The following is a 15,590-nucleotide window of genomic DNA, read 5'->3' as shown; positions in this document are numbered from 1 at the left end:
GGACTGGAAAATGAGGCTGGGAGGCTTTTAGGGACAAACTGTGGATGCTCCTGTGCTGCGTCCCAGAAGATGAGAGAGGCAGAAAGTGTTGCAGCAAGAGTGGTGTGAGCAGGGCTGTGCAGAAGGGCAAGATGTCTCTGATTGAAATGGGAGCCCTGGCAGGGAGGGCATTGCCTGGCTCCAAAACCAGCCTTTTAAAAGCCTTAAGTGCTTTATCTCACGGGCAGAGCCAGTCCCCTCCAAGCTGATAAAGGTAATGCATCAGGAGCTGGGAGCTCAAGTAAAATGTTTTCCAGTGCTTCTGCATTGAGAAACCACAGTGGGAGCTGTTCTGGTCCCGTGGCACTGGGACCCCAGTAGATGGCACTGGTTTTTCCTTATACCTCTGGTTTAGGAAGGAAATTGTGCTTCCCTCCAGCCTATCAGTCACACAGCTTTTTAAGTTTAAAAAAAAAGCTAAAGAAAAAAATATGATAAAATCACACATCAGTCTGAAGAGCCAGCCCTAATAATGAAGCTGCCATAGCAGCATTTTTGAGAGGCACTGAAACACTCAGGAAAGACACCTCCAAAAGCCCCTGTCCTGTGCCACGGGGAATTAAATGATAGAGATGAATATTTTTTCTGGCATATGGAAAAAAAAGTCTCTAAAAGCCTTCACTGGGAATTGAAAGGGCCCAAAGGAACTGTTTTACACAGAGAAACAGTGTTTGAGGCCGCTGTGGATACCACGTTGAGCAATAACTTTTCCATGTTGCCATCTAATTTGATATATGACAGCTCTTTCTGGTAACTCAGCATGTATATGCATTGTGGGAAAGCACTTCACAGCTCTCATTTTTTCCTCAACATACTTGTTCAAAAATGCAGGGGTTTCACTACGCAGATGATAAAGTACCTCTGTACCTCGACAAATACATGGGAAGTTACTTCTGATAGAAAACACTGTGATAGAGAGACTTTTATTTTCTATTTTCTATTATATTGAACAGAGAAAGAGCCTGTGATGAGGAACCTGGTCACTTCTGTTGTTCAGTAATAGCACTGGACTGCTTAATCTGCCAGTGGTTGGGCACTGTTTAAACACCCAGTCCTAAACCCCTCATGGTACTTGTCTTAAGGGCATCTCCCCTATCCTGTGGCACACAGCAGATAAACTACAGACAGGTGACAAAAAAACCCCAGGAAATTCTTGAGTGTCAGGCAACACTCACACATCAAACAGGAAAAAAAGAGGGGAAAAAAGAGAAAAATAAGATAGAAAAGGAGAAGAGAGAGGAGAGGGAAGAGAGGGAGGAGAGAGAGGAGAGGGAGGAGAGGAAGGAGAGGGAGGAGAGGGAGGAGAGGGAGGAGAGGGAGGAGAGGGAGGAGAGGGAGGAGAGGGAGGAGAGAGGAATCTCTATCTTGAACAGAAAAATGGTATCAGCAAAAATAAGGAAACATGGCAAGACAGGCAAAAGACAGAGGTCAGCCTCAGATGTTTGGAATTAATCATGCAAAAAGAAACCAGGATTATTGAAATAATTCTAATTCCCTTAAAAGGGCAGAAATCTCCCACTGAGGCAAAAGAATGAGCCACTCTGACAGGATCATCTCACGCTGCTAATGCAGCTACCCTGCATAGCCAGGGGCTGAGATAAGAAGGAAAAACTCATCAGGGAAGCAGTGAAAGTAGTTTAAAAACCTGCATGTCAGATCTAACAAAGCAGAGCTGTGACTGGAACATCCTGAGGTGCTCCTGTCGTGTCCTCTGAGCTTGTCTCTTCCCTGTCAGCCTCGTGGCAAACCTCAGTGTGTTTAATCACTGAGGGAGAGCTAAAAAGGAGCTGCATAAATAGACTCTCAGGAGAACATTGGTGATGTCAGGAGACACTGGCAGGGGCAGGGATGAGCCATTTCTCTTCCCATCGTGTAGCTGCATTCGTGTCCTTCCAACAACCTTCCTGGGTTCATTATTAAACATTTATCTTTTGATGTAGCTCATCAGTTCTGCAAGCCTACAACGAGAGACGTATTTTAGGCTGCAGCACCTGCTCACATGGACCCTGGGTTGGGTGTGTAATGTTGCAAATGCTGGAGAACAGAGTTAAGATGCTGAAACACTTTGGGTGACTCATTGGAGTAACCTTGTGCCTCTGAATAACAGGCAAAAATGAAGGGGGCAGCAAGTGGATTGTACTCATGGCTTTTTCAATTTTGCCACAGCAGGAGGGTTGGAACTGGATGATCCTCAAGGTCCCTTCCAAGCCAAACCATTCTAGGATTCTGTGTTGGCAGGAGCAGAGGAGCAGTGGGAAAAACTGAGGGGGATCTGAACCACACACATTGTGTGCTCTGCAAAGATGAAAGCGCAGGGGTATTATCATGAAGATTTCCAGGCAAAACACAGCCTGAGCTGAGCTTGCCAGGCTTGTGTTCCCAAAATACCAAAGCCAGTGCTGGTCTGGAAGGTGAGTTGGGGTTTCCTTGGCAGCTGTGCTTGAGCAAAACCAGAGGCAGGGAGGGAGGCCAAGCTGGGCTCGTGTGTCTCGTTTCTCCCGGTGAAACCTTCACCAAAGGAGATGTGGAATCATCTTTTTTTCAGCAGGTTGCTGAAGATGCTGTGGAAGTATCAGCAAACATCAACAGGGGTGGAAGAAACTCAAGGAAAAGTCAAAGCAAGGTATTACTGCTCTTCCCCCAAGGGTGAAAAATATACTTCCATTTCATCAAAGAGGGTCAGGTGAATTAAAGGACAAACATGTGTCAACATGTAAATGATAGAAAAAAAATTAATTAAAGTATTAAACCAGAACATAATTCCTTTGCCTTTATGTCATTTTCCAGTTTTGAAGATTCTTTTGATATTTTAAGCATTTTTAAGACTTGAAGCTTAAATAAAGAGTCTGGATTTATACTGAATAAAATAGTTTTCTTGAACTGGAACATACTTTTCGGGGGGAGGGAAAATAGGTGGAAAATGCATCAGAACAGTTTTTTGATCCAGTAAAAGACCCACCTATTGCAGAGCTGTTTCACCTGAAGCAGAGCAGAAGATGACAGAGCTCAGTGGGAATTCCTGAATTTCCACAGCACAGGAAAAGACCAGCACAAGCATCAGCCTTTTCTTATCTTCACCTTGTACTCTGCTCTCTGAACTCCCAAGTGAACAAAGAGCCCTTTGTTTTGTAGCAACTATTCTGAGACACCTCAGCAGAAGCAGAGGAGAAATTATTTATGATATTATATATTTATTTCGTGCTCTGGAGAGTGAAAAAGATGTGCCTTTAGTAAATGTTTGTGCCAATAAATTCTGACAGCTGAGATTGTCAGAGGGTAAATGTGGCTGGAATTTGGCTCACTGCTGCTGTGGCTGGTAAGAGGGGCAAGTAAAACTGTGGAGAGTTTAAGAAAGAAATAGAAAAGTACTTGCCCTGCTGCCAGTGAATTAAGAATAACAACTATAGTTCCATTCCAAATACTCATGTAGTGACACTGGGACTTTTTCACAAAAGAGACCTCCTCTAATTATAGTAAATTCTATCCACGGCCACAGGCCCAGTTTTAAAAACCTTTTGCACCAGAGGAACCTTACAAAGGAGAGTAAAACAGGTCAAAATTCCTCCATCCAGGTGCAAAAGAAAGATTTTAATGGAGGCAAGAAAATTCAGCTGCTCAAGCCTCATTCCAGTGGGGTCTGACCATTGCACAGAAGGAAACCCTGCGTGACAAAAGGTCCTCTGGGATGTTGCTGCAGACACACAGAGAACATGAAGGAAGGAATCATCCCTGCCCTGAGGATTGTGCAGCTTCCCCTCTGTCCCTGGGGTTCATTTGACTGTCTAATGGCATCACACAAATATTCATGAGGTTCTGGTTCATCCTTCAGCTGAGCTTTCTGACAGGCTTGGTGAGTGTTCAGCCCTGCTCTCTGCAGCCTGACCTCAGCATTTCTAAGCCTGCCAGCAAAGGCAAAAGGTTTAGATCTGTAAGCAGGGCCCAGGTGAGCTGGAATGATCAGGAACAAAACCCAGCTGATTGTGCAACTTCAGCCTCTGAGTTACTTTTTAGGCATAAACGCCTAAGTATTTAGTGTGTTTTTAGTAATAAGTTACACCTTTCATAAAACCTTTCACGTGTCTCCTTCTGAACCAAAATACCTCTCTGATTAGAGCCATTTGGCAGCAGGTAAATACTTGCACCAAATCCCAGGATATTCACATGTTCCCCAGTTTCATCAAAATCCAATATCTGCATCTACTTGCTGGTTGACTTGAGTTATCTGGTACAAAATTCTGATTTTGAACACTTAAAACCTTAGCACAGCTACAGTTTGCAACCACATCTCTTTCCTGTGACTCGGGAAAAGCAGGGGGGTTTTTGGGATAGATCCACTCCCTGCTAAATCAGTGAGTGCATTCCCAGCACTGGGATCTCACCTTGCAGAGGTGACAAGGAGGCAGAACCAAAGCAGGGAAGGTCATCCCAGCACCCAAATATTTGTGTCATTGCCTCAAACCCCCCATGTGGCTCAGCCCTGTGAAGGAGACAGGATGATCCCGTTGGGATGAGAAAAGTGGATGGAAACAGGCTTTGACCAGGCACCTGATTGTTCAACAGGCACGAAATAAAACCCAATAAAAACAAATGAGTCTGAAAGAAAACAAAAATAATAGGGTAAATAAAACTGCCAAGACCATTGCAAATGTAATTTTCCCATTGACACAAATGCTCCTCAGTGCTGAGTGAAAAGGCAGAATTAATAATCCTCCTAAGAGCTGAAGGAACAGAGAGAGACTTTTGGTTGTCCTTCTGTTAATTTTATATCATATGAAATGAAAATGTCAGTCTGGTATATTTGAGGCGTGGGACTGGAAAATGTAGAGTTTACACAAGTTCTTTCGTTGGTTCAGTTTAAACCTTGTTCTGACTGAAGTTTCTTTATAATTTGACTTCCCTGAGACCAGGATGGGGCTCTTTTTTGTGCTCAGCATTGTTCTGTAGGGTCACGAATAAGGTGGTTGGCTCTTTGGAAAACTTCAGTTTCAGATTCTCCTTGGCTGCAGGTTTTCCGAGGAGATTTATGGTTAATGTCTGATTTCTCCTCTTTTTCCATGTATGAATAAATCTTATCGCTGAATTATTTATCTGAAAACAAGCAACTGAATTGCAAGTCCCAGCCTTTAACGTTCCAGGATTTTCATATCTGTGCAAAAATCAAACCCACTTGAAAACCCTTATTATTGAATTATTCATCTGAAAACGTGGCACAATAAAAAAAAAAACCATCGAACAACAATGTCCCCTTGGCACCTCAAAAAACAACCGCAGTGGGCACAGAAGGAGAAATTTAAAATTCCAGAGGCTATTCCCCTCCCAGGAGAGACAGGAATTATTTTCCTTTGGCTGTATGGTGAAGAAACTGGGCTGTTCTCAAGCTCAGATGTCTCTGGTGTAAATAGTTCCACTCCCAGCAGAGCTGAAGGAGGGACAGACTCACTCATAGGATGAGACTCCTCTCTTCATCAGGCAGAAAGTCCCAAAAACCTGCTCAGATGCCAAAATCTACAGCTGGGTGACAAGAAGGAAAGCCTCCCCCTGGGACAGTATCCATGCAGACATCCAAATTTGAACATCACTTGGGAAAATACCCTCAATAACTTGAAATACTGAATTTTTAGGGGTTTTTTTGAAGGGTTGCGTTCATCTGTACCTGAATTTCCATCCAAAACGCACATTTACAGGTCTGTTGCCTATGGGGACATAAATAAATTCAAAATTGGAGTCAGCTAAAGTCAGGTTTGTAGCAAACCATATTAATTAATATTTTTTTTTTGTCTAAGAGAAAATGGCCCTTCTCCAAAAGAATTTTATTATTAATAAAGGTAATTCTAAGCCCTTTCATCTGTGATGTACATCCATGTAATGAGTTTGATGTGTTCCTGTGCTAACTTCTCAATATCTTGATGGACATCTAAGGCCCTGTGGCACTCTGCAAATGAAAATAATTAAGTCTGCATATTACATTAAATTGGGAATATTGCAAACACCATCCAGGAGGGAGAAATGATTCATTTAAGCCTTAAGAGGATGGATGTATGGGCAGGAAATAACCAAATGAGATTCGTCACGGAAAAGAAAAAAAAAGATTAAAACATCTGGGCAAGAGGAAATAATCAGAGTCACAGATTTTCGTGGGAGGAAGGAACCTTGCTAATGAAATACTCAGAGATATAGAAATGTTTTCTGTGAGGAAGGGAAGTGACTCCTTCCCTTTCCAACCTCTGACAAAACATCTGTAATATGCAATTAAAAATGTAAAAAGAAAAGTTACGTGGATAAGCTGAAGAGTCCAGAATGACCAGAGTGTTTCCACTGTTCCCCTGAATATTAAATTACATTTGTACAGTATCAACTGGCTCTCCAGTGGTGGAAATGAGAGACACTTTTCTTCCCACCACCACTGTCCAAGCCACCAATGGCTCCACAAGACCTCAGTTAAATGTTCCTGAAACTAAAAAGTGGGAACAAATTAACCAGGGGGTGCAGAGAAAAAACTCCAACTCCTTGAAATTCTTTTTTTTCTTGAGGAATTCTCCTCCTTGAGGGTTCAAATTTGGGTGGTCAGACATAAGCCTGTCCTGTCCCAGCCACGGGGGTAGTGACAGATCAGTGTTTGTCCTGTGAGAAAATCCTAAAGCTGTGGAGCTGGAATATTTCATTTTGGGTTACCAAAATGTCATTTGCTGTTAATGCACCTTTTGGGGGGCAGAAGTGTCTCTTCAGCACGAACAGGGCTGCTTCTTTAGCCCATTCAGGAATTAATTCACCTTCCCCAGCTCCCGTGAGGGCTGGAAAAGCTCCCAGTGTGGCCCCATTCCATGGGGAGAGAGACCTTGGAAGATATTTCTTGTCCAGGGTATTGCGCAGGGCAAAACCCCCTCCTCTGGGTCCGTGGATGGGGAGCACAGGTTGCTGCAGCAGTTAATGAGACCTGGGACTTTTTATGCCCTTCAGTATCTGAGTGGTGTGACCAAGGCAGTGAAAAGTTATAATCTAATGCAGCCATGAGTATTCTGTTCAGAGCATCCTCCACATGTTAATTATTAATAATATAGTTATGAGAAAAGTTCCTGTTCCAGCTCTCTGTTAAATAGGATTTACACAGCCATCTGGTGTTCTGTTTAATTCTTCTTTTTTTTCCTTCTTTTTTTTTTTCTTTCTTTTTTTTTTCCCCCCAACCCAATTTATGTGTCTTACTGTTAATTAAATTAAAACTCATGAAAGAGAAAGGTGCTCTGGCTTTGTGGTGGCTACTGAGAGAACAGAGGTGGGCTACTCAACATTTGCAATTAAAAGAAGACAGCAGCAATAATTCTGCCGTTGGGAAAGAAGGAAAATGAGATGTCACCTCCTACAGAGAAGCATCAGCTTTACACCTAAAGGGAAGTGTTGGCATATAAGCCCCCTGCCAACATTAAAGGAACACATGAAAGGATCATAGTGGTACAGATTAAAAATCTGTAGATTTTAGAAGAGAAGAGAAAATATGAAGGCCTCTTTACAGTTGATATAAAGCAGAAAAATAGCTTTGTTGTGGGACATCAAAACCTTCATTTTCTCACTATTGGCTGTCCAAGGGTAGTCCCAGCCTCTGTACCTCTACCTCTCAAAAGGCAGAAATCATACTCTGCCTTAATTACAAATGAGTTCACACACAGAGAAAACCTGTGCTACCCTAATATTTCTAGTATCTGTCTGAAAACAAAATTGTTTGGTTGTCTCAAGAAAAAAAAAAAAATCACATTTCTAAAACATTTTCCATCCAGAACACAGAGTAAACTTTCAGGTCCCATCAGCTGCACGAGGAGCAGCTCAGGGGATCACTGAGCTCCTGATCCTTGACCCCAACTCCAGCTTGCTTATAATCCACCAAAAACACCCAACTTAAATCATTCCTGACTGGAGAATGCAAGTTCAAAGCATCACTAAATAATGTCAATGGTCAAGTTGCAGCAGTCCCACAACTTGGGCTAAAAGCCCGTTTTCTTGCAAAGAATCCAGGACTCAGTAAATGCTTAAATGTTTGAAAATTGTTTGTTTTGCTCTTGACAGACTGTCCCCATTTTAATATTTTTCAAGGAATCATGAATCATTAAGATAGCTCATCTAAAATGCCTCTGGAAAACTTCAACAGAGGACATTTGAGTGAATTTTTTCCAAGAATCCTGGGGTACAGAGGGATTGTTTAGGTTTTCAAAAAACTGTAGAGAATTACAGTAATACAGCATTTTTAAAGACCACTTTGTAAACTACTGTAATTTTAGCTGCAAAATATGTAAAGCAGAGTTTCTTAATTCTTCAATTACCTTTATATAATGTCCTTCAATTATATTAGAGCCTTAAACTTCTCACCACCATCTCATATGTGCTTTGCAGACAAAAAGAAACAAAAGGAACAAGGAGACAGACAAGTGAAGTCTGTCACCTTTGATGCTTTCTTGAATGACTTTACAAGATTCATCTCAAACTTTGTGAATCGGGAAAAAAGATAATGATCAATAAAACCGTGTCCTTTCAGGTGAAGAGAGAACTGGGTTTTTTTGAAGTAACAAATGGATGAGTTAACAGGGAACTCCAATGGGGAGAACAAAGGAAAAAAAATGCAGAGAAGGATCATTTAGGGCATGGATAAAAACCTGTTGTAGGTTTACTGACTAGAGGAGGTCAGAAGATATCAACAGAATCTGTGCAAGAATTGGTTTATTAAATACATATAATACAACACCCTCCTTCTCACCCCTCTCCATCATAGGATTTTCTTGAAATGAACACTGGTTTCAAAGCACAGTATTTGTATATATAAACCTAAAAATACCTCTGAACTGAACAAAAATTTGCACCTGAAGTGTTTTGCCGAGTAAGGAAATCATTGCTGTGTTACCACAACACAAGGTCTTTGTTCAGCAGGTGTGATAAACATCAGTCTATTGTCATGTCACTACCAATAACCAAAGCCATTTGTCTGAATGTGTCCCTGCCTCCCACAAATAGCTTAGAACCAGTAGTTAAGTACTCATCTTACACATATTGTGCTGAAAAAAACATGCTGAGAAGTGCTGGCCTGAGGGTCGACAGGAGGCTGATGAATGCTCACGTTTATATTCCAATTGTAACTATCAGAATTAGTTTAACATTTGTTATTGCTGAGCAGCAAGTTGCCGTGATCCAGAAAGGATGCTCGGCTTTCCTGAGCACAGGAAGATATTTTATACACAAAAAGATCAAGTGTACATGACCTCCCAAGGATGCTTTAGGGCATTCCAAAAAGGTGCACTTGAATACAGGGTAAGAACTGGAGGAATGTGCCTCTGAAAGCAGCTAAGCCAGGATGGATCGATGGATGTGCTCAGAGCAGCAACTCCAGCTCGTGGTCTTGGGGTCTGAGGGATGGCACAAATATTTAGGAGAATAAATGAGCAAAATAGCACAGAAGATTTCACACATGGAAAAGCCTTGATGTTCTGACCAAAGTCCTGATAATCACTGGGGATTGTCCCTGGATGAGGTTCTGTGTCTTTTAGATCAGTTCGTTTTCTGAAGGGCACCAGAGCAAGGTTGGCTCCTGTCACCAAAGCAACAGTTTCAACAACTAAACTCGACCCAGCTTGTAACTAAGAGTGAGCTGAGATGTTCTGCTCAGTTTTGGTGATGGAACAATGCAGAGACACAACATCCTTGGAGAAAATATTTGGCTCCACAGCATGTGCTCCTGCGTGAAAGCATTTAATTTCAAACATGAGCTTTAAGATTCTCTTTAATTAATGGCTTTCATAACAGGAAAAGACCTTCTCCAGCCAGCACAGCAGCACAGTGAAGAGGCAAAAGGAAGCAGGTGGTGGGTTAGGGAGGGGAAAGAGGGAGCAGATGTGAGCTTGAAAATTTGGAACACTCTTTGACTTCCAGAGCAGGAGCCCAGTTCGCATCAATGCATATTGTGGAAGCAATTAATTGGGACCACCCAGGCCTAGAATTTGCCAGAATAAAATTTTCCATTTGCACAACACACTTCTCTGAAGCTGAAGAGTTGTTTTAAATACTTAAGGATTTTTTTTTTTTTTCACTTTGCAAATAACCTTCTCAACATGAAACAACATGACAGAATGCAAACCAAGCCACAAAACACCACAGTTCTCAGGACAGTCCTGATCCACTGAATTCTCTCTCTCATTTATGATTTTTTCAGGTGACATCAAGCAAGCATCATTTAGATGTGAACACTTAACCACCAGAGAGCCAAAGGAATAACTTTACCTTTTTGACCTCGTATTTGATGGCGAGTTTAATCCTGCTCAGGCTTGGCCGGTGGTGCTCAGGGTACAAGTGGATGTTGACATCTCCATTCAGAATGGCCTCCACCTCCTCAGTGTCCCTGCACAGGTCCAGCACCCCCACCACGAAGTCCTTGCATTGCATAGATAACTTCCGATAGTCGTTCTGAGGGAAAACAGGAAAAAAACCCAAATCGTTTCGTTGTTTAATTGATTATTTTAATTGTGCACTCAAAAGCATGAAAATGAAAGGGAAAAAAAAGAAGAAGAAGAAGAGAGAGCAATTGTGAGCAAAGTTACTTCTGCAAAACTGCTGCCTGGAAGAGGCAGAAAGCCCTTGATTTCACCCAGCATGTTGATGGTTTCTCACAAATACACACGAGCTCCTCCAGGCTTAATTAGCAATGTTTCTATCAGCAGCATAATAGAATTGCAGAGCATTGCAACAGAACAACTTTTTACAGAACTGCAAGGAAATAATTTCTAGGGAAATTTTGATTTTTAAGCAATCAACTTATCTCTCTCCTCTCTGTGCGGCAAATCTCTAGGAATGTAAAACCTGGGCCAAAAAAAAAAAAAAGGGTCCTGCTAACTGGTTAAAATATACAGCAAATATTTCAATGTAGGTTCTTCCCTAGTCATTCTGTCTTTAGAAGTTTCAGACTTTTACAACAAGCTGGAGCATCACACACAGACGTGTTCAAATGAATTATGTAGCTGTAATACCAATTTCAACCTCAAATTTATTACCTTTGAATTTGGTTAAATAGTCCCAAAAGAGCATCCAGAGGATCTCTGTGTCACAGCATTCTCCAGGAATTGGGACTTCAGAAACTCAATATGATTTGCTATGAAATAATTTCACCTCTCAAACCCAAATTACACTTATGGGACAGGGGTTAACGTGTGGCTGACTTGACAGAGGGTTAGAAGAAGGATTTCACTGCCTTAAATTAAATTGTGATTGATTTTCACATGTTGGCACTTAAGAAACAAGGCAAGTGCCACCACCTGAGTAAATGCTGTAAAGTAGAACACAATTAAGGCCACCACTAATATCATAGCAAAATGGTGATATTAAAGGCTCGATGCAACAGGTAGAAATAACAAACATAAGACAAGCTCTTACTGACTTGAGAGGTCTTTTCAAATTAGGTTTGATGAGTTAATTAAATTCAGCAGCTTATCTAATTAAGCCAGCAGCCAAAAAAAAGAAGATAGTTAAACCTGGCTTTGATGAAGTGATAAGGGTAACCTGGCTTTGTGCTTCTATGTTTTCTATTTTATTAATTCTATCATTTTTACGTAGCAACATATCAGCCTTCCTTGTTAGACAAAGTTCCCAAAGTACTGTGCAAACATTCAATAATTAACAGCACACTTTAAAATATGATGTTATTAGAGGTGGCTGAACCTCTTTGAACAGTTTTTCCCCTTCAGAACTGAGATGCTCTTGATAATGAATTTTTAAATGAGTTGGTTGAATGACTTTGCCGTAGGTTTGAGGTTGATTCTACTCTGTGGGGGTGTGTCCCAACTTTCCTTTCCGTGCTGTCCTGTTTGCTGAAGGCTGGGAAGAGCTGTCTCAGTTGCCACAGAGCAATGGAATAGCTGCAGGGAACCAAAAGCCCCTCAGGGCTGGGATGAGGGTGTTCTGCAGGAAAGAGATGTCATTTCTGAGGGGTTCAGGAGAAGGGCCTGAGGAGTAGAGCTGGGGAATAACCTTTGCTTTAGTGCTGAGACCTTCTGCAAGGTGAAACTTGGATGTTATCTGGCAAAAAGGTTGAAACCTTGGTTCCCCTTTTCCCCCGGTGATCAGCCTGGATGTTCTAATTGTGTTGTTAATGGAGAGCAGCAAGAACTTCAAATCTTCATTAAAAGGAGACATGAGAACAACCAGCAGATCCTTACCCTGGTGAATGCCCCTTGCAGAAGCAGGGGCACCAAGGATCCTATAAACATGCCAAGTTAGTGCACTAAGATTTAAAGGTGTCCTTATGGTTCAGAAAACGATGATACCTTTGCATCTAAATCTGGTACCTGAGCATTTTGTGAGATAGGGTTTGTAGAGTGAATGTTTTCAAATGTGGGGTGAAGCGAGGTCTGAAATGGAAATGAGAGACAGTTTGTACTTTAGGGCTTCAAAGTGCTCCTCTCAAATCAATTCCAGGCTTTAATCTTCCCCACAACAAGATGAATTTCAATAAATAGAAAGCTTACCTGCTCCCTGAGAGAACAGATGACCAAACAAGAATATCAGCCTCAAAATAACCCCAGGAATGGTGAAGGACACCAAACATAGATAGATCTGAAAATAGATGCAGGCTGTGAATGAAATGCCTGCTTGCCATAGGTAATGGGGATGCTTAATTCACATTAAAAAACCACAAGGATGAGAACTCTGCTGAGCTTTAGTACCATTCTCTATGTTCTGTTTGCAAACTTCACAAGCTTATCTCTTAACCAGTACATTTCAGGGAATTCTCATCACCACTTCCACATCACCTGAGCAACTAGCAAGTATTAGCTCAGATTATTTTTCCTCTTCCTTTAAGGAAAGCAGTTTAGTTTGCATCTAACAAAGTGCTTCTAAAGCAACTGTAAATGGCAGGTTCCCACCTGGCAAACTCCATCAAGGCCCAGCTTTATTCCCATCTCCAAATCTCATGTTTTTACTGGTTCTGTGCATTTGCAGAGACTATGAATTATTTCCCCATTCGAAGTTTTTTGCTCTGATTTTTAAGTAGACACAAGCAGCCATACAATCTACCCAACGTAAAGGCTGTAGAAAGAAAAAATAAAATAAAATAAAAGTAAAATAAAATAAAATAATGTAAAATAAAATAAAACAATAATAAAATAATAAAATAAAATAAAATATAGTGCCTTCAAGCAATTCTGCAGCCAAGCAGAAGAGCAGCTTCCTGCTCTCAGGAGACTGCTCATGTGTTAAGACAAGTCTCAATGATCACTGAACCTGCTGTGTCTTCTGATGATCCCTTTTACAAAGGCATTTGTCTTCTTTGTTCTGGCTTCTGTAATGCTCCCAGTCAGCACAGAAAATCCTGATCAGCCTGACAGTGAGAACACAGCCACGCAGTGACTCTCCTCATGTCAGTGTACTTCTCTCTTCAAGCTTGTTATTGACTGTATCTTTACCCTAAAAAACAAGTTTAGCAGAGGACTGACAGCCAGGCTTCTCCTGATCCTGGTTTGAAGGTGTATTTTTGGTGGAATTGTGTACCTGCACATAAAATACTGAATTGGAAGTTGTGACACACAGTGGCAATCTCAAGGAAGCCAAGAACATTTATTTACAAGTAGCATCCAAGCTCTCTTGCTGTACGTGCCAGCACTGTGTTTTTCACACATTTGCCTGTATTCCACGCATTTGGAAGCATCCAAGATCCTGGGTTCCCTTCACAAAGGAGTGCTGGGACAGTGGTGGGGCTCACTTTGGCACAGGACAGAAGGCTGCAGCCCCAGGGCAAGGTTAGAGAGGCACGGGAGGAAGAGGAGGAGAATCAGGATGGACTTCCAGATACTTCCAGATACTGGTGACCAGTGAACAGCTGGAGTTGTGTCAGGGGAGGGTTAGTTTGGATATTAGAAAAATATTCTTCTCCCAGACTGTGTTTGGGCACTGGAAGAGGCAGAGAGCACCTGATAGAGTTCAAGAAACATTTGGACAACGCTCTCAGGCACCAGGTGTGACTCTTGGGAATGGCCAGGAGTTGGACTCGATGATCCTTGTGAGTCCTTTCCACCTCAGATTATTCTGTGATTCTCTGAGGTTCTTGTTGCACCAAGCTTTCTGAAGATCAGAGCCCTGAGGGCCCTGTGGCTCTGCCAGGAGACGGAGGGGTCTGCGGCCACTGTGTCTTGGGGTGCAAAGGGACAGTCCCCACTTCCCCACTGCCCTGCCAGCCAAGTTCAGTCCCTAAACCAGGCACTTCATGGCCCTCCTGGTCAAAATATGTCTTGAAGAGAACCATCTGCTACCTGGACAGGCAGTGGGTTGCAAGTGGAGGTCACCAGTTGTACCACAACAAGAAATCCAGGGCTGGAGACACAAACTCCAGCTCAGCCCTTCTGTCAGCCCTGCAAAACCACACACAGGCAACCACAACAACCCAAACCTTCCTGAGGGCCCAACTAGCTCCCACATCAGAGAAGCCCGAGGATTATGAGGTTCATAAAACAGATGGATCTTTACAGGAATGAAAACTGCAAATCACACATGAGGGATGCTGGGGCCTCATCCTGACAGGCTGAGCACTGCCAGGCCTCAGGGAGGAAGATGAAGGATACAACTAAAGTACTCCAGAGAGCCAGTCTGCTTCAAATAACATCAAATAACACATGACCAGAATTTGATTTCCAACAGAGGCAGCGAGCAGAGCGGGCTCGGGACAATGCCTGAGAATGTTACAATATCATTTTTTAAAAACTGGAACGTTAGAAAAGGATTCCAAATTAGTCATTTCCTGCTTCTTCTAACACTGTTGTGCATGTGGAGTTAAAAATGTCTAATTTTGCTGCTTTGAAAAGGCTGATGGTGCTTGTCATTCACTGCCATTTCTCCGAGTACCCTATTATTATCTGTTGATTATGTTCTAAATGAACTCTGTCATGTTTCTAGTCTGGCACTGAACATGGAGAGATAGGTTAACTACATCTCTATATTTGAAATGCATTTGTTCAAAACCAATCAGATTTTTTTCAGAAAAGAGCTGTTTCGGGTCAGAGGGATGGAGTTGGAGTAAAAAGTTAAGTGAAATAAGAAAAAGTAAGACCACGAACCTGTCTGGTGTTACTGGATAACATTAAATTTGCTGTGCAAATGAAAGCTGCAGGCACATTGCACAGTCTCTTTTTATGTTTCCTCAAGCTCTTGGCTCTTTGTATTTAATCTACATCACACATACACATATATCAAGGAGAGAAATATTGAGTTGCTTAGATTAGCATTTTGAGAAGAGGCAGCAGAAAAAAAAAATATGGAGAAATAATTCTGTAAACATGAACAGGAAACTCCCCTAAATAAAAATGCTGGTAGAAAGAAAACAAAGCTGAGAGAAATGGAGGGGGAGGGAGGGAAGAAAGTAAAAATATTATATGCTAGATTTGAAATGAAATTGTTAAATAAACCATCGTGTCAAATATTCAAAATGCTTATAAATATTTACCAATTAGATACCACATGAAATACGCACAAGTGGTACAGAAAAGCTGTAGGACAAATTTCCTTCTGGGTATTTACACTGCCTGTGACTGGCC

At 41.8% G+C, this 15,590-nt stretch overlaps 1 protein-coding gene across 1 annotated transcript in view; it reads right to left on the bottom strand.

The window, feature by feature from the left end:
- Positions 1-10,476, bottom strand: part of LOC108507787 (short transient receptor potential channel 7-like) — a gene marked incomplete at its 5' end in the record, with an annotated part of 41,179 nt that extends 30,703 nt beyond the window's left edge. The window contains one exon of the mRNA XM_017836049.1: positions 10,294-10,476. Within this exon, the coding sequence (XP_017691538.1) occupies positions 10,294-10,476 (183 nt within the window). The remainder of the gene's footprint in view (positions 1-10,293) is intronic.
- Positions 10,477-15,590: the final 5,114 nt, after the last annotated feature.

The sequence above is a fragment of the Lepidothrix coronata genome, unplaced genomic scaffold (genome assembly GCF_001604755.1).
Source record: "Lepidothrix coronata isolate B3197 unplaced genomic scaffold, Lepidothrix_coronata-1.0 Scaffold269, whole genome shotgun sequence".
Taxonomy (NCBI): Eukaryota; Metazoa; Chordata; class Aves; order Passeriformes; family Pipridae; genus Lepidothrix; species Lepidothrix coronata.
Note: the sequence above shows the minus strand (reverse complement) of the source record. Positions and strands in the feature narration are given on the sequence as shown.